Source organism: Haliotis cracherodii, unplaced genomic scaffold (genome assembly GCF_022045235.1).
Source record: "Haliotis cracherodii isolate W230 unplaced genomic scaffold, xgHalCrac1.p SCAF_17, whole genome shotgun sequence".
Lineage (NCBI taxonomy): Eukaryota > Metazoa > Mollusca > Gastropoda > Lepetellida > Haliotidae > Haliotis > Haliotis cracherodii.
Genome location: NW_027266272.1, coordinates 21,019,543 through 21,046,756, shown reverse-complemented (window position 1 = coordinate 21,046,756; position 27,214 = coordinate 21,019,543). Strand labels below are relative to the sequence as shown.

Below are 27,214 nucleotides of genomic sequence, written 5' to 3'. Positions count from 1 at the left end.
AGAGGGAGTTATGGTGATATGCCCCTTACTAGAGGGAGTTATGGTGATATGCCCCTTACTAGAGGGAGTTATGGTGATATGCCTCTTACTAGCTGGAGTTATGGTGATATGCCCCTTACTAGAAGGAGTTATGGTGATATGCCCCTTACTAGAGGGAGTTATGGTGATATGCCCCTTACTAGAGGGAGTTACAGTGATATGCCCCTTACTGGAGGGAGTTATGGTGATATGCCCCTTACTGGAGGGAGTTATGGTGATATGCCCCTTACTAGAGGGAGTTACAGTGATATGCCCCTTACTGCAGGGAGTTACAGTGATATGCCCCTTACTGGAGAGAGTTATGGTGATATGCCCCTTACTGGAGGGAGTTATGGTGATATGCCCCTTACTGGAGGGAGTTATGGTGATATGCCCCTTACTGCAGGGAGTTATGGTGATATGCCTCTTACTGGAGGGAGTTATGGTGATATGACCCTTACTGCAAGGAGTAATGGTGATATGCCCCTTACTGCAGGGAGTTATGGTGATATGCCCCTTAATGGAGAGAGTTATGGTGATATTCCCCTACTAGAGGGAGTTATGGTGATATGCCTGTTACTGCAAGGAGTTATGGTGATATGCCCCTTACTGGAGGGAGTTATGGTGATATGCCCCTTACTGGAGGAAGTTATGGTGATATGCTTCTTACTGGTCGGAGTTAAGGTGATATGCCCCTTACTGGAGGGAGTTATGGTGATATGCCTCTTACTGCAGGGAGTTATGGTGATAAGCCCCTCACTGCAGGGAGTTATGGTGATATGCCTCTTACTGCAGGGAGTTATGGTGATATGCCTCTTACTGCAGGGAGTTATGGTGATATGACAAAGGTTGGCAATAGCACATAGTAACAAAACTAGTTTAAACCAGACAAACCAATCAGCAAATGAAATGACTAAAAATAACGACTTCCTACTGGAACTTACTGGGACAGCCTCACTCTGAGATCTGCAACATTCAAATGCCCTTGGTATGGATGTCTGAAAATTGAAAGAAAGACATTGAATTAGAGTTTTTCACCTCAAGGTAACTCTGGTGTGTGTGTGTTTGTTTTGTTCTCAGGAAAAGACAATCCAGTGACTGACATTATGAGCAATGTTCCACGCCATCAGATGATAGCACGCAATCAACCAGTCACCAAGCCTAACCACCTGATCCATTAAGACTCCTCTTACGACCAGCATAGGCTGCTAGTGACCAATTGTACACTGTAATCCCCGCGAGGGGTAAGTCCATTGTGTTCATCAATTACAGCTGATATCATGACCCAAATCTTCGTCATCATTTGTCAACATCTGGCAATGTCACGGTTTGTAATATGGAGAGAATGTTTTCATGCCAATGTCAACAAAAGTATCAGAGAATCTAGCAGTCTGATTGGCAGGGGCTACGAAGTGATCATAGTGCTATGACTGCTGTAAGTCAAAGTTAAAGTATGGGACTTATAATTGTCTTGGAGATACAGTCACTTTGTGGAACAAGGCCCAGATCGCCTTGTAACAATCCCACACAAGTCTGATGTCCCACGCAATGAATTGCAATTGTTTGAGGATATTTGAAATGTCATTGCTGGGATCATCCAGCAAGTTGCAGCGGCATAGACCTTGTATTTGCAGAAGTTTAAAAGATATATGTTTACGACAGACGGACTGGCAGACAACTCGCTATGGCATAAGCTGTCTGGACTTTCAGCAGTTCTGTAGTATCCTCGTTTCCCCTAAGAAATATTTCTCATTACGTGTCTAATAACAACAGGGAGACACTAAAATTAAGTCTTACCTTTGAGAACACTTATTTCTATATACAATTGGTTGGTTGGTTTGTTGTTTAAAGCTGCACTCGGCAATATTCCAGCTATATGATAAATAATTGAGGCAGGACCAGGCAATTCAGGGATTGACATCATGAACATCGATCAACGCAATTGGGATCGATGACATGCATCAACCAAGTCAGAGAGCCTGACCACCCGATCCCGTTAGTCGCCTCCTATGACAAGCATATTCACCTTTTACGGTAAGCATGGGTTGCTGAAGACCTATTCTACCCCGGATCTTCACGGATCTATTTACAATTGGAAAGTTGAATGACCTCATCTTGTCAATTAACTCATGATAATGCCTCGCCAAGCGAGACGAGTCAATCAGGTGCCCTCTTGTTACCGTCACCTGATTTTGAGCCCCTTCATTACCATCTTCCTGAGGCAAGAGAGTTAACTGACTATAAAAGTCCAGTTTCCACCCTTGCCGAACTAGGCTGGTATTATGGAGTTACATTTTGGCTGGACTAACGAGTCTATGCATTGTCCAAACAAAATCACGCACCGAAATCGAAATCTGGTTCGTAAACTGTCGTGCAGATTTCGGTTGATTGCAGGATTTGCAAAGCATGTGCACCGCCAACTAGTTGGTCCATAGGAGAGGCTTAGAGGAGACATAACTGGCAATAGCCACTGGTTGCACTACGATCGAGCCCAGTAATTCCAGCTTAGTTCGGAAAGAGTGGAAACTGGACTTTAAAAGTCAGTTAACTCTCTTGCCTCAGGAAGATCCTTCATTACAGTCAAGTTAAAAATAGATGCACAACATGGTCAGTCACATGACATTACTGACAGGAAGTTTACAGACAGCAGCCGATACATCAGCGGTGCATATGATCGTTTTGATGCCAAATTATCATCAGATCAAGTTTGAATGAAAATTGCATTAGTGGAAAAGTAAGTTTTGAGGTATGTTTTCATTACCTATTGAATATCTTACCTTGTATAGCTTAAATGGTATCATACCTTCAGTGCCAAGTGGCAAACATTTTGATGCTCTTCAGTGAGCTTTGAAGTGTCTACCTTGCTTATGTCATTAAGTGCGTGGTTAGGTACTGTGTAGGGGCTGGAAAACATGTTACATGGGGATATATATATAACACAAATATGAGATGACTTAGAGGATTGGCTGATTACCCGGGAGGGAACTCCTTGAGACCAGCATGATCAGTTTTAGACCAAACCCTGAAGTTGTGGGTCATCTTCCATGCCTGAACAAAGCTGGAGCCATAATCATCTAGAAGTTTGGTATCTGAAACAAGCACAACACCAGCAGCATGAGGTGAGGTGAGGTGAGGTGAGGTGAGGTGAGGTGAAATTAGGTTTATCGTTGGGTCCAAGATTATTGTACTTATTTAACAATGTGCATGCACATGCACATCCTCACCACCAGAGAATGCGTCCAACAAATTATGGTTGATAACTATCTCTTAGTTCCAGAGGGGAAGTCGTTTAAAGCAATATAGACAAATTACCTTGGTCCTTCGGACCCGGTGAGCTAAAAATGTCATATCGTGAAATAAACCATGCCTTGTTCTTAATTTTTTATTTATCGCTTAGCTATTTGATATCAGTCCCCTCTAAATCTCCAACATACATTTTCTCTGTCTCCCTGACACTCACCTTCATTGATGACTGAAGCCAGCAGAGACTGCAGGTAAAGGCGGAACTGAGCACGGATCCACTCGTCTCCACCCTCCCACTCTGGAAAGGAGACTATCACATAGCCAATAAGGATCAACAACAGTGCACATGGGGTAGGCAGACAGGGTGGGGTGGACAGGGTGGGGTGGACAGGGTGTGGCAACCAGAGGGGACTCCTTGGCTTGGGATGTGTATGTGGATGTGTCTACAAGGATCAACTGTGTATTGGTGTTGGGGAGTCAGTGTTGAGCCAGCATAAAAAATGTAACTTGAGGGATTCAGTGAGTGAGTGAACTGCTAAGAGTTCCCGAGTGAGTGAGTGAGTGAAGCTGACTGACTAAAAATTTAGCAAGCATATCATAGAGTTTTTGAGCAATTGAATAGACACGCCACCAGCCATTAGTGTCAGCAAATTCATACATTTTTCCACTGCATCAAAGTTAACTAAATTTCCAGCTGTAATAAGCATGTTACAATTAGTTTAGATATCCTTCTGTAAATGCCCAAAAAATAAAGAAAGAAAAGAAAAACAATGCTTGTAAGGTATACATGTATACATATCTACCAGCTGTTAGAACTTAGTAAGTTAGTGAGTGAATGTTGTTTTACTGCAGTCAGAGATATTACGGCCACATCAAGTTTGGTTCAGGCAGACAAGTGGTTGAGAGCAAGAGCATCAATCCACGTCTTTAGTCCCGTGAAGGTCCGGGGTAGAATAAGTCTTCAGCAACCCATGCTTGCTGTAAAAGGCGACTTTGCTTGTCGTAAGAGGCGACTAACGGGATCGGGTGGTCAGGCTCGCTGACTTGGTTGGTGCATGTCATCGTATCCCAGTTGTGTGGATCGATGCTCATGATATCAATCACTGGATTGTCTGGTCCTATTCTGCCCTGGAATCCCACAGGGAGACAAGCATGGAGTACTCAGGACCTAGTCTGCCCTGGAATCCCACAGGGAGACAAGCATGGGATACTGGGGACCTATTCTTCCCTAAAATCCCGACAGGGACTCCCATCGGATACTGGGGTCCTATTCTGCCTCGGAAGCCACATGCAGAAGACTTATCAAGTGTGCATGATAATATGTATTGCGTGAGATCGGAAATGTTCAAACTAATTGTAATGGACCAGTTAATATAGTCACTCCAAGGTTAGGGGCATCTTCCCGGGGCAAGAGCGTCCACTAGCCTTTTTTTCATCAAAGTCATGTTTCTACCCTTGCCACATCAAGCCCACTTTCCTGTAACTAAGTCACATATCAATAGTCCAATCAGAGAACCTTTTACAAAATCAACATCCACGACTTTTCACTTTCGTATGAAAGTGATTTACCGCTGTCGGTCTTCATGGTCTTTGTTGACACGAAAATGTCTTCTTTTTTTTCTTAACCCCTCCAAACGATTGCCTATGTTTTTGTGTCAGGGATGAAACTGTGAATGTTTTAGGTTATCTGATCAGCTAAATCATCGCCTATGGTAGTCGCCATCTTTGTGAAGCTGCACAAGATTAGAACAGCGATCTGATTGGATATGACGTTTTCATTGCAAGGGGCAAAAATCCTGATCTAGGCGAGGTGTTGCCAGGGTCGAGCCAAAATTAGTTGCCTTGATGTGGAAGGGTTTGAAACTAGGCTTTTATATAGGCAAGTGGACACGCTTACCTCGGGGAGATGGGTTAAGATTGGGTGCTTCTTCAATCAGACTGCTAGGAATGTGTGGACCTACAGAGTGAGGAAGATGGGGGAGTGGGCCCATGTCCAAGAGAGTATCGTCTCTCTTTCAATGACCTGTTTAAAACTTCTTCCAGGGGTCTAAAAACATAAGCCTCATGAAACTTGCAAAAATAACTTGTAACTAGAAGAAATGGGCCACATCCACATTTGATCAAACATGCTTAATGCCCCAAACTCTCCTTCCAAATATATGTATCCTGAACCACTTGAACCTGATCAAATCAGGTCACAAATATCAATATCAATCAATATTCAATATTCACCTTTACTCACTTATTTTCTCCGATGCAGTACAGTGCTATCTTTACAAAGATAATTTCAAGCCTCTGGCTACTTTGATCAGAAAGTAATACTCAGAGCTTGACCAAATAACACCAAGGACTTGTCATTATAAATCCATCTGAATGCTGCTACGTATTCCCATTAACACCCTCACCAACATTACTGGCAATTAGCATGGTTGCAGATCTAAATTCCTCAGGCAAAACATGTTGAAGAGGTACTAATATTGATAGTGATATTTGTTCTTTTGTTGTTTAACGTCACACTCAACAATATTCCAGCTATATGATGGCGTTCTGTAAATAATCGAGTCTGGACCAGACAAACCTGTGATTGACATCATGAGCATCGATCCATGCAATTGGGATACAATGACCAGCATCAACCAAGTCAGCGAGCCTGACCACCCGATCCTGTTAGTCGCCTCTAATGACAAGCATTGTTGCCTTTTACGGCAAGCATGGGTTGCTGAAGACCTATTCTACCCCAGATCTTCATGGGTCTGATAGTGATTTATTTGATCTGATCATCATCAATTCTTCACACTTTCAACACACTACACTCCTCTCCCATCATATGACATCTTCCCCAGCCATTGGAGTCAACTGACTATAAAAGTCCACTTTTGCCGAACTTGGCTGCAATTATGGAGTTATATTTTGGCTCGACCAATGAGTCCATGCATGGTCAAATCAAAATCGTGTAACAAAATGGACAACCAGTTCGTAAACATGGATTTAAACATGCAGATTTCGCCTGACTGCAGAATTTGCAAACGATGTGTACCGTCAACTGGGCGTTGACAGACATTTTCCTAATGTTTTCATGTTTTTAATCAAGGTGCTCACGTGATTTGATGCACTTCATGAGGTAAGACCTGTTTTATTACAATACATATCCTTATCATCAATCAGATCGCCTTCACTGGGTGCTGCCATTTTGTTTGAAGCAAATGCAAGTTATATGAGGTGGAATCTGATTGGTCAATAGGAGGGGCATAGAAGGGACATAACTCATAATAGCCACAATAGAAACTGGACTTTTACAGTCAGTTAACTCCCTTGCCTGGGGAAGATGATCAAATGACCACTTTGAGGTGTAACATTGGTGGAAGTCTCTTTGTAGTCAGTTAATGATATCAGGGTGTTTATTACTCATGGTAGTCAAATGAGTGAGTTTGGTCTGATGCTGCTTTGAACAGTATTTCAGTTTTATCACGGCATGTCAGCTTGATGATGAGGAAAGTCTGAAGTGATGCAGGTCTCAGACGTTTACCACTTCAGTGAAACCCACTAGCATGGGTATGGTGCTCACAAACCTAGAAACATGAACGGGGCAAACTGGGATTTGAACCCACGACCTAGAGGTGAGTACTGCCCGACATCTCGCAAAATGAAACATATCACCCGAAATGATACATATCACAATACAGACAGACGATACCACTTGTATCATGATAATCCACATCAAATAAACGATGAAATTACTGAAATACAACTCTAAAATCTCTGCATACAACCTATTTTCTATTTGAGGACTTTTCAAAACCAAACTGAAGACCATATGTAGCGGGCGTGTCCTCTATTACTACCACATCTTCATGTTCTGCCATGAATACAGGTGTTGCTATGCTACTTCTGCCATTACGCCATTGATTTCTGTTCTATTAATAGCACATTGCGATCCCACAAACTTACGATAATAGTGTCATCTGTAACTAAGAAATGATGACATCATAGGTATCAGTGAATCATTACAGCCCTACCACAATCGTAGGTTTTTTGGCATGCCCCAGAGGCACAACCCGGCATAGCAAATTGATGCATCTCATACGGCTGAGCCACTAGTAAAACAAGCACTGATTGTTGCTGGTTTCTATATCGCTTGAACCAGGTGCTAAAAATAATGACTACACCGCAAATCTATTCAGGGCTGACGGAGAAACAAAGCTGGTGAAATAGATTTGAAATGACATACGCAAACATAATTTTGTCTTATTTCTTAAAGTTTGTCATGATGACTAACAAAATGTAGAGCAACTGCAATGCATGCTCCCTACCAGTCCCGTCCAGGTAGATGTCATTCTTGTCCTCCACAACCATCTTGACGAGGTAGTCGGCAAAGCGGAGGTCGGCTGTTGTTAGGTGTAAGTACCGCTGCAGCTCCTTGTCCAGGATTTCAACTTTGCCTTCGTCAATCTGCCACATGAAACACAGTTTATCATCGCCTGACAGCGGCGGACGGCCTAAGGATTTTTGGGTCAAAGGATGACATCTATCCCGATAATGACGGATCTCCTCTCTTTGAACAGAACACTGATGGCCCTAATCAAGATGAAGACTCACCTCTACAATGACGTCTACAGGGATCTGTTTAAACAGTACAATGGTGGCCCTAATCAAGATGAAGACTCACCTCTACAATGACGTCCATCAGGGATCTCCTGTTTAAACAGTACAATGGTGCCTCCAATCAAGATGAAGACTCACCTCTACAATGACGTCCATCAGGGATTTCCTGTTTAAACAGTACATTGGTGGCCCCAATCAAGAAGAAGACTCACCTCTACAATGCCGTCCATTTGGGATTTCCTCTGTTTAAAAAAAAGTACATTGGTGGCCCCAATCAAGATGAAGACTCACCTCTACAATGACGTCCATCAGGGATCTCCTCTGTTTAAACAGAATGTTGGTGGCCCCAATCAAGAAGCTTCTGATGTTGACGTCCTGCAGAATGTCATGGTATTGCAGACTCAAGTACGGGTGGCAGACACTGCCCTGAAATCATGCATGGACAAACAGTATAAAACACATGGACATACTGTGCCAATAATTGAATCTACCAGCCCAAACTTGGCCAGTAGCAACATTTTCATGAGATTTATGTGTCAGCCATTATAAGATACAGTCATTGTCCTCCTGCACCAGGTTTCATCTGGACCTGCTCAGAGGCTGATATTTGGCCACCCACCTGCAGCAAATGTCTTTATAAATTCGCAAATTGGAATTTTAAGTTGCCCAACTCATGTTAATATATGTACTAGGGCTGGAACGAATACACTATGAGGCTAATACGATTCATATCACGGATATAGGGTAATGAATACGAATATCAATTCACGAATACAATAACAAGTCAGCAGTTGATGTATTATTTGTTATATTCAGTGAAACATTAACAACATAAGTTATTTGACATGGTTTGTTAATTATATATATTATACATTTATATACTGCACTTGTCCAAGTACCAGTATCTGCTCAAATGCTACAATGACCAGTGACCACAATACTGTCAAATGAAGTATCATAAGAGTGTTGTCTTTGAAGAAATCTATGCATATCATATCTTCTCATGGATGTTTTTAGGTACAGGGTATGTAAATGCACATGATTGACTGTTCATAAATATTTGATTCTAGTGGCTACAATTCAATCCATGAATGGATACGGTTCGATTCACCGAATACGCGAGTGACTCGTAACGGCCCTAGTATGTACAACTAATACTATGGGAGAGATGGCTTTGTAGATAACAGAACCAATAAATAGGAAGAGGTTTTAATATTTAGTAAGTATCTTTTAGAGTAAAATATCATTGATACTTATCCAAACTCATACTAAAAAGCTTATCTCATCTCATTTTCGGAATGTAGTGGAAACTTCCTGTGCTGTGTTCACGGAGAACAGTAACAAATCTCACCTGAACGCACACCTGAGCCGCCAAGGCGCACCAGGAACCACCTGACTAAGCCGGTGTACTCGTCATTCTGTCACTTCCCTACTTAACCGCTGAAACATGCATCCTTATGGAAGAGGGGGTGGCTGGGTGGGTGTTTTTAGTGTATGAGTCAGGATAAGTATAAATATGATGATTTCCTAACTTGTCTGCCAGGGCCTAGATTTTCGAAACTATCGTAGCCCTAAAATTATCGTAAGGAAATCGTAGACTATTGTAGTCTATTTTCGAAACCTACACAGCATTAAGATATCCTAAGATTGTCATAAATGTAAAATAGAGCCATACCTGTCGAAAGTATATTTCATCTTCATCAAAGATGAAGAAATACTGTGCCTTAGATATTTTTCAAACAAGCTTTACGTTCAAACATTGACATTTCATTTTGCTAAACTGTTTGATTCAAATTGACACGTCGAAAACATGAAGAACGCATAAAAAAATTCACATCAGAAATGTTCTTAATCGCAACAGCGATCCCATAACTATGGAGTCGATAGCTTACAATATCTTTCTAGCTGAATCCATGCTGAAGAAGAGTTAAACAACATACCTTTTCGCTAATTTGGAGAAGGTGTCGGCAGGCTATAGTAATGACCGTGACCTTATTGATAACTCAGGAGCAGCTAAATCTTAGTACATACTCTAGTTGAGAGTGGTTTCGCTTTGTATTCGCCTGGCGAGACCTTGCTCAATGTTAGTTTTCATAAAGAGCTGTTATGTTTTCTCGATTGCATTTGTGTCAATGCTTTAGTCTTTATTTTAGCATTTTATAAAATTCTATCAATCTACATGTGACTAAGTGCAAAACCATAAGCGTTTCTCATCGGTTATTACATCTTAAATGGTGTGGGACAAGCAGTTCTAACAATTTCATTTTAACAATACAGTGTAGTATTTATTGATTTAACAAGGCAATACATGTCATCAAATATTTCTTGAGTGTATTCGTATAAAGAGTATGGTAGCATATTTTGAACATTGTCCAAAATTCACTTTCCAATATATTTTGGCAGAAAAAGTTTATTTGAATGAAATTTACTGATCAATATACAATAGATATTTTCACCATAATAATCTTTGAATTTTGCAATTATTGGACTGATTTTAAAATAATAAACACAAATGAGTGTCAGAGTTACGATAGGTATCATAGCTCTGTTTTGAAAATCTATCTATCCTATCTTTGAACTTAAGTTAAGATTTATCTTGGCTAAGATCATTTCAAGATCTAGACCCAGGGCTACTTAGTTTAGAATCCTGGATAACCTAATAAATCCCGGTTCATTTGAAGAGCCTCAACTGTACTCGTCTTAGGTGAAAATGATCAGGCATGTTGAAATGGCTGATACCTAGCCATTTATCCCTTCTTACACTTCCAAATTTTGGACTTCTGGCATGATAATAAATATATCAGTATGGGTAAATGAGCCATAAGTCTGTTTTTTTGGACGTCAAGAATACATCTAAGTATGAGCAAGTTTGTGACCCAAGAATTAGGATACCCTATGTTTGTACTGTTTTTAGATACATCTTAATTCTCGTTCATATGAACACATCTAATTACTTTGATAATGAGTGAGTGAGTTTGATTTTACGCCGCTTTTAGAAATATTCCAGCAATATCACGGCGGGGGACACCAGAAATGGGCATCACACATTGTACCCATGTTGGGAATTGAACCCGGGTCTTCGGCGTGATGAGCGAATGCTTTAACTGCTAGGCTACCCAACCGCCCCACTTTGATAATGAATTGTAACATTTTCTTCACTTACTAAGTTATGCTCATGACATGGGTTAAGACATTCCCTTATCAGAACCTGTCCTTTATTTGTCAATTTCACTAGGCACAGGGTCATTCTGGGTCCCATGTGGAGCGAGTGGTGCTAAGTTTATCAGGACAACGCTGTGCCCAGTGAAAAAGGCTTGAATAAAGGACAAGGTCTGATTGGGGCTCGTTTTGGCTTGGGCATAGCATAATTGAAGGAGTGATGAAGGGGTGAATCTGACAGTTACCTTTGTGAAAACAGCAAGAGGAAAACCATAGTCATCCTGCTGAATCAAAGACTCTTCTCTCGACATCGGTTTCATCTCAATCTGACCAGTAGTCTTCCCTTTTCCTTTAATGTGTAAATTCCCAAAAGCAGCAGTCAGTTTATGTTTCAGAGCAGCAGCCTTCACTCCGGGGCTACCATGGCGACCAGACCGCCGGGTTACACTTTTCTCAGAGGAAACACTTCCCTTATCACTCTCCGACACAGAACTCTTTTCATCAAAACTACCGTCCGTCTGCAGGACAGGCCCCGTGGCAGATGCAGAACCAACATTAGCAGAGTTATCTCCCTTGGAATCTATGCCATCTTTGATTTCTGGTTCATGCTCGATGGACAACAGAACGCGGTCATCTTCCCAGGAGAAACAATCTTCCCTGTCTATTCTGCTGATACTTTCTGGAGAATCTAGGTCCTCAAAGCTGTCTGTCTTCCTGAGAGAAAGCACAGTCTCCTTGTCCTCCAGAGAAAGTGGCAAGTCTCTCCTCAGGTCAGGCTGAGGGCTTTCAGGGCTACATGCCAGTTCAACCTCGTGTGAGTATTCCTCCATTTTCTCGCTACTGTTTGGCATCGTTATTCCAGTCTGTACAGCCTCTATCTGAGTTATGCTTGGCATGTGCTGTAGGGGGCTGTCCTCCTTGCTATACACAATCGCACCCTTATCTTTCGGGCTTCCAAATGCAGTAAAATTTTCTTCATCTTGAAAACAGTCTTGAATATCACATGAAGCACTTGGATCATCTTTTGATGATCCTCCACCATCACCCTTATGCTTTGAAAGGTCATGTACTTTTGAGAGGTCGTGAACTTTGGCATGGTCGTGAACTTTTGAATCTTCGTCAACAGAAGAGCATCGTGTTGGTTTTGAGCTCTTTACCTGATCACGTCCGACAGCCATTTTGAGCTGTTCGTTTTCAGAGTTTTTCAAAGCTTTAGACCTCTGTCCATCCAACGATTGCACTTGCCCATGAAAAGAGTCCTGCATGTCCTTGTCATTATTATACGCAGTCCCTGACATGACTAAACTACCATCTCTTGGTATAGTTGGTGACTGAGGCTCGACACTGTTACTGCGTTTAATCGGTTCATTCCTCATGTGCATCGTAATGTCAGACATATTCTTAACATCCTTCTCAGAAGAGTACCTGACCTCCAGAAACGACTCGTTCTCATCCCCCTCACTGTCTAAGGATGCCATGCCTAATGTGGGCGAAAGTTCCCTAAGTTGTTTCATTACCGACTCATCTAAGCCAAACTCCACCATATCTGAAAGCAGATGTTAAAAATGAGGACAAATTTCATGTCAAAGAAACAGGTGCCCTGATTCCATAAAATGTCTTTGATAAACATGTAAAAAATAATAATTAACATAAAATAATAAATGGATATTTGTAATGCGCTTAATCCACCTGGTAAAGCCTGCTCAAAGTGCTAACCATTATTACCCCAGTCAATGGATCAGTGTGCACCTGATTTTCTTTCTCAGCTCCCTGGGGAGTATACAACCAAAGCTGGCTGTGAGGGGCTAGAAGGTTAACAGTCACATTACCATCTCATACTACTGGGTACCCATTCACTGCTGGGTGAACAGAGGCATATTTTAAATATTAAAAGTCACTTTCCCTAGAAACTCTCAGGTCTCCCATCCAACAACTCTCCACAACCAACTTTACCCAATTCTGCTTGAGTTTTGACCAGAACTTTGCACAGGAGCATGTGGTTCCACAACCAATGTCACCTCAAAACAAATATCTTAAATTATTTGTCGTTCGTTTGTTGTTGCTTTCGTTCGTTCGTTCGTGAGTGTTTTACACTGCTTTTAGTATTGTTCCAACCATATCACAGTGACTGTGGTCAGTTATTTCTGACTAACCTCACAGGAATTCAAAGTTAGGATAACTATTAGACCAGATGGCCCTGACGATGAGGGAAGGCTTATACCATCAATGACTGCCTGGATTATTTACTGACTGCTATCTCTTACAGGAATACTGCTGACTATGGCTAACAAACAAACAAATACAGGCAAATGATACGAGGGGCGTTCAATAAGTTTTGCAACGTCAATATAAGACAAAGTCGCAGAATATCTTTTGCACTTTTATTTTTCAGTATCATCTCCATTCACCTCAATACACTTATTCCATTTTTCTTTCAACAGTTCGAGCTTTTAATACCACTTTTATAGAAATCTGCAGATTGGCCCTCTAACCACGCCTCTATGGCAGCCTTTATGTCCTTGTCATCCTGGAAGCGTCTTCCAGGTAGGGCAGATTTCATTTGCCGGAACAGGAAATAGTCACTGGGGGCTAAGTCTGGGCTGTACAGTTAAATCACCCACCCTACAGCCCAAATGAAATCTGCCCTACGTGGAAGACGCTTCCAGGATGACAAGGACATAAAGGCTGCCACAGAGGCGTGGTTAGAGGGTCAATCTGCAGATTTCTATAAAAGTGGTATTAAAAGCTTGAAGGACAAATGGAATAAGTGTATTGTGGTGAATGGAGATTATATTGAAAAAAAAGAAGTGCAAAAGATATTCTGCGACTTGGTCTTATGTTGAAGTTGCAAAACTTATTGAATGCCCCTCGTACAAAGCATTTCTTTCTATTAATCCACTTGTGACTTACTTGGAAAGAGAGCCAAAACAGATAGCAGAGTTCCGCTTAGATTCTCTACTGGTGAGCCAAAGAACAGAATCTGAAACAGAACATATTAAGTGTTGAAGGGACACTATTTAGCACATAAACCAAGATGTTAGCAGAACTACATCTGAAATACCAACATGATAGCAACATTATTAACCAAAATACCAACAAAATATCAATGAAATTAACCAAATTAAAAAAAAGATCTTGTTTAACACTGCTTCACATAGAGGGGTACAAATGTGTGACGACTACCAACTGTACAGAAAGAAGGCCACAACATTAAATTGTGTGCGTGCGTGCGTGCATGCGTGTTTGGCTGCTTGTGCTAGTCTGGACAAATGCCAATTTCATTGTACTAACCCACTGAGATACCATGCCGTAGCTTAACATGCATACCCCACTCAGACACAGTGTACTGACTTCGAGACGACCAGTCCTTGTTTTAGCCCCTTAATGTCAATCGAGGCAGGGTAACAACAAGTACCATCTTTTAACATATTTTGGTATGACACGACCTGGGACTGACCCCAGGACCCTCCGCTCTGAGGACGGACGATCTACCACTAGAGCACAGAGGCAGTTTCCTCAGATCATAATGCAGAGGGGCATCCTAAGGCATTTGTTTACTGACTGGTGTAATCAAACTACAATATATCAGCTGTTCTACCTTTCTCTCAAGACCCGTCAAGATTATGAGTAGAATAGGTCTTCATCAACCCATTCTTGTCGTAAACGGCAACTATGCTAGTTGAAAGAGGCGACTAACAGGATCTGGTGGTCAGGTTCTCTGACTTGGTTGATGCATGTCATCGTATTCCAATCATATAGGACCCGCGAAGATCCGGGATAGAATAGGTCTTCAGCAACCCATGCTTGCCGTAAAAGGCGACTATGCTTGTCTTAAAAGGCGACTAACAGGATCGGGTGGTCAGGTTCCCAATTGCGTGGATCGATGCTCATGATATTAATCACGGGATTGTCTGGTCCAGACTCGATTATTTACAGACCGCGTCATATAGCTGGAATATTGCTAAGTGTGGCATTAAACAACAAACCAACCAACCAACCAATCATATAGATCGATGCTCATGATGTCAATCCCCGGATTGTCTGGTCCGTGCTCAAATATTTACAGACCACCGTCATATAGCTGAAATATTGAAGAGTGCGGCGTTAATCAACAAATAAACAAAGAAACAAACCTTCCTCTCCAGCAGCAGCAGCTTGAAGAGTACGACAATCTTGTGCTTGAACTTCATCACCACATCCCTAGCAGACAGGCCTGAAAGTATTACCAACAAAAACAAAGGTAAGTCACCAAAATAGTTGTTTGAAACAAAAATGTAACATATGTTATATTTGGAATTACTCTTAATAAAGTACAAATTCTAGTCATTTTTTGGGTGGGGACCCAGACAGGATTCGAACTCACACTGAGTGAGGCACCTAATCGCCAGCACACAAAGTCGGCGACCTAACCCACACAGCCACGGGGCTTCAACAAAATGAAAGTCTGACAACTGTTAGTCCAGATCACATACAGATCATATACCCCTCTGTAAATTGGCATGGCTCCCATTGCCAAAAGTTTGATCCACAGGGATCATATGAAACATATCTGGGATTACATTTTCTTAGCCAAAAAAATGGATTTGGATTGGCCCCCCTTCTAGGAAATGACATGGAGGTGTTTTGTGAAATGGAGTGAGGGAGGGAGTGAGTGGCTTTTACATTATTTTAGTTACATTACAATGTGTCAGCTGGATGCTGAAGGACAGTCCAAGGTAATGCAGATCTTTGAAGGTTGAACCATACACACTAATGGCGCGATACGATGAATGCCGCGGTACCACGAGGTCCGAGTATACATGGAATATGTCAGAAATAACATGAAAAAATGGCGATAACTGGTCGCTAGCTTCGACGTGTACACTTTCAAGTGTATCCAGTCCAGAATGACATGTTGACATGTTTTAACTGTTCGAAAATAGGGTATGTGAAAATAGGAAGGCGGATGCCCCAATGCACATGCGACCCGCCAGTCACGACCTTGGGTGGATTGTTGAGGTCCCTCTCGGCAGTGGATGATTTTACATAGCGCTTTAATTACTTTCGCGGAGGTCGCGGGTGACATCACAGCCACGGTGATTGAATTAATTAGTATCAAGCGCTTCACTGAGTACTGCGGACCGCACCCGTCTCGCATACAAGAGACGGCAGAGCCGTCACGCGTACACGTTACGTCTGCGACTGATACAGCTGACCTTGGGTGACAAACCTGGAAACAAGATCCAGGCTACCCAGGATCCAAACCCACCTAAAGAACGCAATTCAGCATAGGAAACAGTGGCTCCTAGATGCTAGCATATAAGAACAGTACTTACCCAGAAAGACCTGTGACCCATCCAGCAAGCTGTCGGTCATGGACTGGCTGAGGTTGTTGAAGGTCTGCTGTAGCAGCTCCACCTTGCTGAAGTCCCGCTCATCGAAGTAGGCATGTGTAATCAGCTCCAGCTTGGCCTTGATCAGTCCATACAGAGGCTAGGAACAAACACAAACAGATGGAGATTACATTGCCTTGATCAGTCCATACAGAGGCTACGAACAAACACAAACAGATGGAGATTACATTGCCTTGATCAGTCCATACAGAGGCTACGAACAAACACAAACAGATGGAGATTACATTGCCTTGATCAGTCCATACAGAGGCTATGAACAAACACAAACAGATGGAGATTACATTGCCTTGATCAGTCCATACAGAGGCTATGAACAAACACAAACAGATGGAGATTACATTGCCTTGATCAGTCCATACAGAGGCTATGAACAAACACAAACAGATGGAGATTACATTGCCTTGATCAGTCCATACAGAGGCTATGAACAAACATAAACAGATGGGGATTACATTGCCTTGATCAGTCCATACAGAGGCTATGAACAAACACAAACAGATGGGGATTACATTGCCTTGATCAGTCCATACAGAGGCTATGAACAAACACAACACATGGAATATTGTATTGCCATGATCAGTCCATACAGAGGCTATGAACAAACACAAACAGATGGGGATTACATTGCCTTTATCAGTCCATACAGAGGCTACAAACAAACACAAACAGATGGAATATTACATTGCCTTGATCAGTCCATACAGAGGCTATGAACAAACACAAACAGATGGGGATTACATTGCCTTTATCAGTCCATACAGAGGCTACAAACAAACACAAACAGATGGAATATTACATTGCCTTGATCAGTCCATACAGAGGCTATGAACAAACACAACACATGGAATATTGCATTGCCTTGATCAGTTCATACAGAGGCTATGAACAAACACACAACATGGAATATTGCATTGTCTTGATCAGTCCATACAGAGGCTATGAACAAACACAACACATGGAATATTGCATTGCCTTGATCAGTCCATACAGAGGCTATGAACAAACACAAACAGATGGAATATTGCATTGCCTTGATCAGTCCATACAGAGGCTATGAACAAACACAAACAGATGACATATTGCATTGCCTTGATCAGTCCATACAGAGGCTATGAACAAACACAAACAAATGGAGATTACATTGCCTTGATCAGTCTATACAGAGGCTATGAACAAACACAAACAGATGGGGATTACATTGCCTTGATCAGTCTATACAGAGGCTATGAACAAACACAACACATGGAATAATGTATAGCCTTAATCAGTCCACAGGGAGGTTATTATTTTCATTGTTTTGACATATTTCTTTATGATATTCTTTTGAGTTAATAGAGGTATCAATGTAAACACTAGTGTGTCCCTCCAAACTGAAGTGAAAAAAGTTGATCACCAGCACTACCTACCAGCCTGCTGAGGACGCACACACTCTTCTGGACCGTGCTGCGAGTCACATCCGCTGTCCTGTTGATCAGGTCCTGTACACATCAACAACAGCAGGTACAAACACAATACAAACACACTTGTCAGTGGGCGAATATATACATGGAAGTCAAGGGGTCCTTGTCTTAATTTTAACCATAAGAATCTATTCTATCCAAAATCTCCATAGCGATCTATTCTATCCATCAACCCCACAGGGATGTATTCTTTCTTTCATCTTCACAGGGATCTATTCTAACCTGCATCTTCACAAGGATCTATTCTAACCTGCATCTCCACAGCAATCTATTCTAACCTGCATCTTCACAGGGATCTATTCTAACCTGCATCTTCACAGGGATCTATTCTAACCTGCATCTCCACAGCAATCTATTCTACATACTCTCCCCTAAAAGATATAATCTACCCATCAACTCCACAGCGATCTACTCAGCCCACCATCTCCACAGGGATCTATTCTTTCCTTCATCTCCACAGGGATCTATTCTTTCCTTCATCTCCACAGGGATCTATTCTTTACGTCATCTTCACAGGGATCTACTTAGTATTCTTTACGTCATCTCCACAGGGATCTATTCTTTCCTTCATCTATACAGGGATCTATTCTTTCCTTCATCTATACAGGGATCTATACTTTACGTCATCTCCACAGTGATCTATTCTTTCCTTCATCTCCACAGGGATCTATTCTTTACGTCATCTCGACAGGGATCTATTCTTTCCTTCATCTCCACAGGGATCTATTCTTTCCTTCATCTCCACAGGGATCTATTCTTTCCTTCATCTCCACAGGGATCTATTCTTTATGTCATCTTCACAGGGATCTATTCTTTATGTCATCTCCACAGGGATCTATTCTTTCCTTCATCTCCACAGGGATCTATTCTTTACGTCATCTTCACAGGGATCTATTCTTTATGTCATCTCCACAGTGATCTATTCTTTCCTTCATCTCCACAGGGATCTATTCTTTCCTTCATCTCCACAGGGATCTATTCTTTCCTTCATCTTCACAGGGATCTATTCTTTCCTTCATCTTCACAGGGATCTATTCTTAACATCATCTCCATAGGGATCTATTCTTTATGTCATCTTCACAGTGATCTATTCTTTCCTTCATCTCCACAGGGATCTATTCTTTACGTCATCTTCACAGGGATCTTTTCTTTCCTTCATCTTCACAGGGATCTATTCTTTCCTTCATCTTCACAGGGATCTATTCTTAACGTCATCTTCACAGGGTTCTATTCTTTCCTTCATCTCAACAGGGATCTATTCTTTCCTTCATCTCAACAGGGATCTATTCTTTACGTCATCTCCACAGGGATCTATTCTTTCCTTCATCTCAACAGGGATCTATTCTTTCCTTCATCTCCACAGGATCTATTCTTTATGTCATCTTCACAGGGATCTATTCTTTCCTTCATCTCAACAGGGATCTATTCTTTACTTCATCTCCACAGGGATCTATTCTTAACGTCATCTTCACAGAGATCTATTCTTTCCTTCATCTTCACAGGGATCTATTCTTTCCTTCATCTCCACAGGGATCTATTCTTTACGTCATCTTCACAGAGATCTATTCTTTACGTCATCTTCACAGGGATCTATTCTACATACTCTCCCCCATAATCTACCCACCATACCAACAGCGATCTATTCTGCCCACCATCTCCACAGCGATCTCTTCTCCCCATGGCAAGGGACCTATCCCACAGAGATCCCAGACGAACTAGTACAGTCCTTATCAATACAAGAAGTACAGGCCTACCTTGGCATCCATCTGTCTGTAGCAGGACACACAGTACACTGTCTTGCGTCCACCATCTTGTGAAGGAAGGTGGAAAAATACTGTATCTGAAAGGAATCACAAAAAAGTTAAGTAAGTAAAGTAAGAGAACTGAGTCAGTTGAATAATGAATTAACAAAATAAAGTTTGCTCTACCCCCATGCGTAATTCAACAATGTATAGTTTCCCCTGAACTATTAAAGCCGAGCTACAGATAAGCTGCGTATTAGTGTAAAATACCCCTCAAAACCCAATCACTTTCAACTAACTTGTGTACAGAAATGCATGTACTAAATGAAAAACTCAAATGTATAACAACACCACGCGTAAATACACAATGAAGCTTTTTCAGCGTGCGTACAATGGAGCTAATTTCAGAAACACAATTACGAGCTAATTTACTTTCCGGGTCAATCCAATATTTAGAGCCGTTATATGTGAAACATTATTTCATTTTTTTTTAAATCTTAAAATGTTTACTCATTTTGGGAAAAAACACAAGGAGAGATGAAGAGATGAGGAAAAAAATATTGGTTACCCAATGAAAAATGTAATTAACCAATTAAAATAGAAACCGTCAAGTAAAAACTCAACTGCTCAAACAGTTATCTGTTTCCACCCTTGCCGAACTAAGCTGAAATTATGGAGTTATATTTTGGATGGACTAAAGATGTCTATGCATAGCATTACTGTATATGATCGTAGATAAGCCGATCTCATAGATAAGCCAATGCATAAACTTGCTCCTTGAAATCTGTATCAAAATGGTATGTCTGGAACATAGGCCGGACCACAACCTACCTACATCTTCTCGCCATGATGAATAGAATAACAAATCCATATTGGCCTACTCATGTTAATCCTATTGTTACACTATCTGGTAATGACGAAAGTTGTTCATTGCATACCTGGACCTATTTTAATGATCTCATTCAATATTTCATTCAATGCTTACATAAATTTTGGCCAAATTGTGTGTCCCTCCGATACTTACTTCCGTTTACCCTGTTCCCTAGGGTCCACTTTACCACATACCTTGACAGCACTAACTCACATTAGTCACAACAACCACGAACATATTACCACCACTGACACCTTGAAACGAACTTCAGTTGACAGAGAATGAACACATATTATATCACAACTGCCATACTTTGACTCGTTAAAAGTGAATTTGTTTTATTTTGACTGTTATATGCATTATATATATTTGGCATTGGTTTTGCATTGGACTGGTCAAATTATTCCATACATAAAAAGAGTATACGAAAGTGCTTCTCTGGTTATGGTTATTATCATTTAAAATATACATAGCAAAACTTGCAATTAAGATAACATGATATCAGATTATATCCTGTCAAAATACTAGTTTCAGATACTATTTTTTTCTGATTATTACATCAAAATTCTTTTCCGTTATGTTATTGGGTATGTTGTAACTTAGTCACCGGTAGATTGGGAGGAAACATGGGTACCGCTGATTGCTATTTCAAGCTGAGTTTATGAGAAAATAAACACAGTTATCCTAATCCCTGTGTAGCGGCCATAAAATTTCCGAGTCCCGTGATGGGATTTGAACCATGGACCTGATCCGAGATCGGACGCCTTGTCCACATGACCAAAGACGTTAACCCCGTCAGCAAGCTGACAAGGTAAGTATGTCATCTGTCGGATGACTCCATGCCCTGCTACACCTGCATATACACATGATAAAACAATGCCTAGCATGACAAGAAATACAACTGAAAAGGTAAATCATCATGTCTAGTGATGTGTCTTCACAAATTACACATTTTCATTGACAAAGTTTGTTATCGCATTGTTTCGTTCACCTGAAGCAATACAATGATTTTTTTACCAACAGAATAATAGTTTAATGAATGTGTAACCAACAGTAGCCCCTGGATCCATAGATGTGGTTCTCGCAATCTCTAATTACCCGCCCTTGATTTTGATCAACATTTATACCGACCAATCAAACATTGCTGTAAGGAAGGACATGGTTAGGTTAGTAACTCGTATTGCCCAGAAACCAAAGCCACTGCCACATTTAATGGACATGAAGACATCCTTTCCACCAAAAAGATTTTTTAGGGCTTTCTTTTGCGTGTCAGTCAGATTGCCAATGTTGACAATGGAACTGGCCGTCATTTTGTTGATATCGCCATCCCAACATTGAGGCTGGTTTGTAACATGCATTATGATTGGTCCGTTAAACAGAGCAGCGTAGCAAAGCAAAGTGGCTGATGAAAACCAAGGGACAGAGCTCCAGATAAGCTTTTGGTGTTGTGGGTATTTTTCCCATGCATTTTAAAATCACTGGGTATCAGTAATTCTATCTGGGTATTCAAATTTCTGTTACCCACTAGTTTTTACACATGTGGGTATTTAAGTTAAATATTTAAAAACACTATTCATCTACATGATCTAGTCCTAGCTCTAGTCCCGAGAGCTTTAGAGGACTCAAAAATACCACGATACTTCCACAAGAGACTGTGATGGCAAATGATCATGATGTAACTGTCATCGTGGAGTTTGGCAAGGTTGACGGAATGCCCGTTTATAATTTCAAAATAAGTTGCTGATTTGCCAATCGAATACGCGGGGTTACTTCACAATATTTTGATGATACACACAAGTTTTATTTTTGTAGCGTATCTGTAATGTTCGTTGCGTATTTGATACGCTTGGATATCATTTTACTGCGTATTTCTGCAATTCTGATGCGTATTTTACACAGATACGCAGCTTATCTGGAGCTCTGAAGGGAAGATAATTTGAGATTGCAAGAAGCATGGGAATTGATACAGGGGTTAGTGTAGGTCTACTGAAATGTTAGCCCCTGAGATATAGATGATGGAAGGTATCCGGTATATTGCAATCTGGCCAATATTTGTTCAAATGTTCTGACCCCTGAAGATCTGGGGTAGAAGAGGTCTTCAGCAACCCATGCTTGACGTAAAAGGTGACTCTGCTTGTCGTAAGAGGTGACTAACGGGATCAGGTAGTCAGGCTCGCTGACTTCGTTGACGCATATCATTGTATCCCAAATGCGTGGATCGATGCTCATGATGTCAATCAATCTATTGCCTGGTCAAGGCTCAATTATTTACAGACCGCTGGATAGCTGGAATATTGCTGAGTGCGGCGTTAAACAACAAACAAACATCCAATCACGTGTTCTACCTTTAACATAGTTGTGAGCCCCATCAGGAAGGGCCAGGGATGGCAGGTGCCTCCACTTGTCAGGGACATCATGGCTGTCGACTGCATTCCCCGGTATCAGTGGCGGGTAGGAATACTCCACCTGCCCAAAGACATATCACATCTGTAAGTTGGAAGTAGCACACTCACAATCCTCACACCCATCAGTGTTGTAAATTTAGAATGCAACTCTTGATGGATGAAATGACCTATTGATGCACCAGTTAACTGCAGTATATTTTGTTCATTTCGATTTAGGATGTGTCAAATAGACACTAAGGTAAATTCATAGATTGCTGTAGACTGTCACTGTCAGGTGAGACACAGATCGAGTCGATATTACAATAGTTTGGATGTGTGTTTCCTTGTTTTGTTCACTACGATGGGTTGTAGCGTAGATATTCGTGAACGATCATGCAGTCAAATTCTCTGACGTTTCACAATGTATCAAAAAATGCTAAGTTAAAGATTAAAGGGTCTAAATAATCAGAAAGAACGCTTCTGTATATATTCGTGCTAGGGAATTCCCCGGTGTTCTTCCAGGAATGTTGAAGTAGTCCATCAGGGTTTATGTTATTTCAAAAACATGGTCTTGTGAAAAATATCAAATTGTGTTGTTCTTACGCTTATGAACATAAATTTTGGGGCCATGTGACCAATCTCTCGTTGAAGGGAAGAGCCATATATCGTGTAAACTTCAAATTAAAATGTCACACACGCACACACTCTAAACCCTATTTCACCTCACCACCTCTTGTTAATCATGACATGTTCACGCAAAACAAGGTGGGTTAAATGTACAAAGATTACAATTTAATGAAGAAGCCAACAGAATCAACAGGAGAGGATTCAATTAATTAGTAAACTCGAGGTATAGAGATGACAAAGTGTTGGCTATTGTGGCACAAGCAAATAGGTAATCAAGATGTCCATACTGACTGATGGTGTTATTATAGCACAGTAGGGTGCATATTCTACAACAAATACTACTCCCTTCTTGTCATCCATGTGTCATGGTCAAACCCTACACCTGTGTATTTGTTGTTATTCATTTGAAGCTCATTTAATGACTTTATTACAGGTATAATTAGTGGCAGAACCACTCAAATTACCAGACAAAGACAATGCAAAATAACTCAATAATGTTCACCCCAGCCTCTGAGGCTGTCAAGAGTATATAGCAATCAGTGGCTCACATTTGGCATTTCTTGTGTCTGGGGTAATCATTCAATCTTAGCATGGGTAATAAATACAGGTGTGATCAAAGCTCCAGATAAGCTGCGTTTCTGCGTGAAATACGCATCAGAAATGCAGAAATACGCAGTGAAATATAATCCAAGCGTATCAAATACGCAACAAACATTACAGATACGCTACAAAAATAAAATTTGTGCGTATCGTCAAAATATTGTGAAGTAACCCTGCGTATTCGATTAGCAAATCAGCAACTTATTTTGAAATTATAAACGGGCATTCCGTCAACCTTGCCAAACTCCACGATGACAGTCACAACATGATCATTTGCCATCACACTTTCATGTGGAAGTATCGTGGTATTTTTTAGTCCTATGGAGCTCTCAAACCCACACGACACCAGTTTGCAGGGACTAGATGAATAGTGTTTTTAAATATTTAACTGAATACACAGATAGAATTACTGATACCCAATGATTTTAAAATGCATGGGTAAAATACCCACAACACCAAAAGCTTATCTGGAGCTCTATGTGATGTGGTGAATGTATTACATGTACATGTAACAAATGTTACATTTGGGATAACACTTTCTAAGTAAAGTATAGATTCTAGTACTTTTGGGGGTTGAGTCCCATTCGGGATTCGAACCCACACTGCCAGAGTGAGGCACCTAATCGCCAGCACACAAAGTCAGCGACATAACCCACTCAGCCACCAAGGCTTCCACAAAAATGAAAGTCTGACAACTATTATTTTAGATCACATACTTTGTGTACCCCTGACGTGTGTAAATTGGCATGTCTCCCATGCGAAAGCTATGAACACACAATTGCCATTTAGAAAGAGGTCAAATGTAACAAATGTTATGTTTGGAACAACACTTTCTTAGTAAACATGGTAAAGAATCCGTAGTTTACTGAGAAAGTATTATTCCATATAGAGCAAGTGACATTTGATCACTTTCTAAACACACTAGAAAAAAAGGCAATGTACCGTCTTCGACGTAATAAGCGCCTAGGGCGCTCTCAAAATTAGAAATAGGGGGCTCTTATTGGAATATTATTTTGGTGAAAAAAGTTCGTAAATTTCATCGTTTATTCTGACAGCCTGAAATATTTATATACGACAAATATATTTTTCCAGGATTTAATTGCCCATAATTAAGGGTGCATAAAACACACGAATGCGTATTATACATGAATAAATAAGTCTTGTGTACATTGATCAATCGGAAGGGGTGCTAATTGAGATTGTTCACTAGCCAATATATTAGCAAATATTGCCGTGGGCGCTTATTAGAGCGGGGCGCTTATTACGTCGAATACGGTATTACAAGTTATGGCAGAGCAGCAAGAAACATGGACATCAGCAACATAGTTGTCATGTGTACTATGTCAGCTGATCAATGAGACTTGACCTGAAACAATCTTAGGTGCTCAGTTGAGAGACGAACAGAGATATTAATATCACAAAACACAATACATACTTTAAATCTTTACATTGTTACAAGACATGTCACTTCAAAGAAGATTCTCTGTACAGTTTCAGCTGCGTGGGATATTGATTCTATATGAGCATATTGACGGATACATTCCTCAAACAAGGTAACTGCCCAATATTATAAGTATTAACTTTTGTCAGTTGTTATTAAGATATTTGTATTTTGTTTTCATTCATTTGCTCAGCGGAGACTGATCAAATAGTTACATACATAAAACATATCCAGCAATAGACATTGTTCCAAAATGCTATGCTACATTTATGGTTATTATTAGTATATTATATGTATTTTATCACCAGTTGATTGGTCGAAAAGGTGTTTACAGCTGATAGCTACTTCCACTAGAGACTATTTTATAGATTATAATCTATTATATGGTCTCTGTTTCCACGAAGTTTACAAGAAAATACACACGGTAATCTATATTTCTGCATACAAAAACAATGCCTAGCAAATCAGAAAATACAAATTAAATGGTGAATCATCATTTTAAGTGATAATTTATCTCAAATTTCATGTTTTTATTGACCAAGTTTGTTATCACCTGTTTGTTTACCTGGATGCTCTGAAGGGATACCATATTCAGTTTTTTATTGTACATAATATGATGTTGAACAAAAGCTTCACCCTTTCAAATCATGTATGCATTAATCAGCAACAAAAACATGTCAGTTTGGCTGCAGCTCCTTATTGTATACCATTGTTATGATATACAGCTTCTATTTCTTTGAGCCTCTGAAAGATGTCGTTAAGCGCAGCGAGAATAGTTCTGAACACAAGTCAAACCAGTCAAACTTATAGTCCATAATAAGCAAATTTAGAATCCGCGAAGAAAAAGACGATCCATATTTCAATGCTTTCAAACTTGAAGTGTTGTTTCCCTTTTAAGTATGTGAGTGAGTGAGTTTGGCTTAACGCCGCTTTTAACAGTATTCCAGTTATATCGCGGCGTGTCAGCTTAATGTGGGAGGAAAGCCCGAAGTGATACAGGTCTCAGACGTTTACCACTTCGGTGAAGCCCACGAGCACGAGTATGGTGCTGACAAACCTAGAAACATAATCGGGGCGAACCGGGATTCGAACCCACAATTATAGGTTTCTGGTGTGCCCAAGGGACGCAACTTTGCACAGCGAATAGCGGCGCCTTAGACCACTGGGCCACCCGTGCCCCCCTTTAAGTATGTGAAGACGATATAGCTACTCCAACTAAACTTCAGTTTTTGCTTACTTATTAAGGATATAATATACATTAATGTAAACCAAATTTAGTAGGTATGCAACCATCATACTACTACCAAGATGTAGGGTCCATGTTTGGGTTTACACTGGTCAATACTCAGTCTTCAGAGGCAACACCCCCACTTACTAGAGAATACACATGATATAGAGTCTAGCCATTGTTGACTGTCTTGAATGACATAAAATATGAAAAAAAAAATCAATATTACCATTGGCAGCCGTTAGTATACCTCGTGTTCATCGTAAACCTTATTTTCAGTGGACTAGCTGTTAATCTTGGTCTCGATCAGTCAATGATTTGTTGGTTTGCATGGGCATTCACAGCTGATTCAGAGGTAGTCTGGGCTGTGTATCATCAATTAAAGTCTTGTACATGACACGCACTTTGACAAAACAAGCATGACATGTGAGTTATTTTTTGCATTA

The 27,214-nt window shown here is 40.7% G+C and overlaps 1 protein-coding gene across 2 annotated transcripts in view; it reads right to left on the bottom strand.

Moving 5' to 3' along the window:
* The window catches only part of LOC139464951 (late secretory pathway protein AVL9 homolog), a 33,603-nt gene that overhangs the window by 6,132 nt on the left and 257 nt on the right, over window positions 1-27,214 (bottom strand). Inside the window, exons 2-13 of one of the 2 annotated variants that reach the window (XM_071246581.1) lie at window positions 22,834-22,954; window positions 19,630-19,715; window positions 17,822-17,893; window positions 16,338-16,494; window positions 15,156-15,235; window positions 13,933-14,002; window positions 11,268-12,568; window positions 8,155-8,289; window positions 7,572-7,710; window positions 3,479-3,571; window positions 2,993-3,107; window positions 963-1,016 (exon numbers count right to left, since the gene is read on the bottom strand). In XM_071246581.1, coding sequence (XP_071102682.1) covers window positions 963-1,016; window positions 2,993-3,107; window positions 3,479-3,571; window positions 7,572-7,710; window positions 8,155-8,289; window positions 11,268-12,568; window positions 13,933-14,002; window positions 15,156-15,235; window positions 16,338-16,494; window positions 17,822-17,893; window positions 19,630-19,715; window positions 22,834-22,954 — 2,423 coding nt within the window. The remainder of the gene's footprint in view (window positions 1-962; window positions 1,017-2,992; window positions 3,108-3,478; window positions 3,572-7,571; window positions 7,711-8,154; window positions 8,290-11,267; window positions 12,569-13,932; window positions 14,003-15,155; window positions 15,236-16,337; window positions 16,495-17,821; window positions 17,894-19,629; window positions 19,716-22,833; window positions 22,955-27,214) is intronic. The other variant, XM_071246582.1, reaches the window with a different exon arrangement.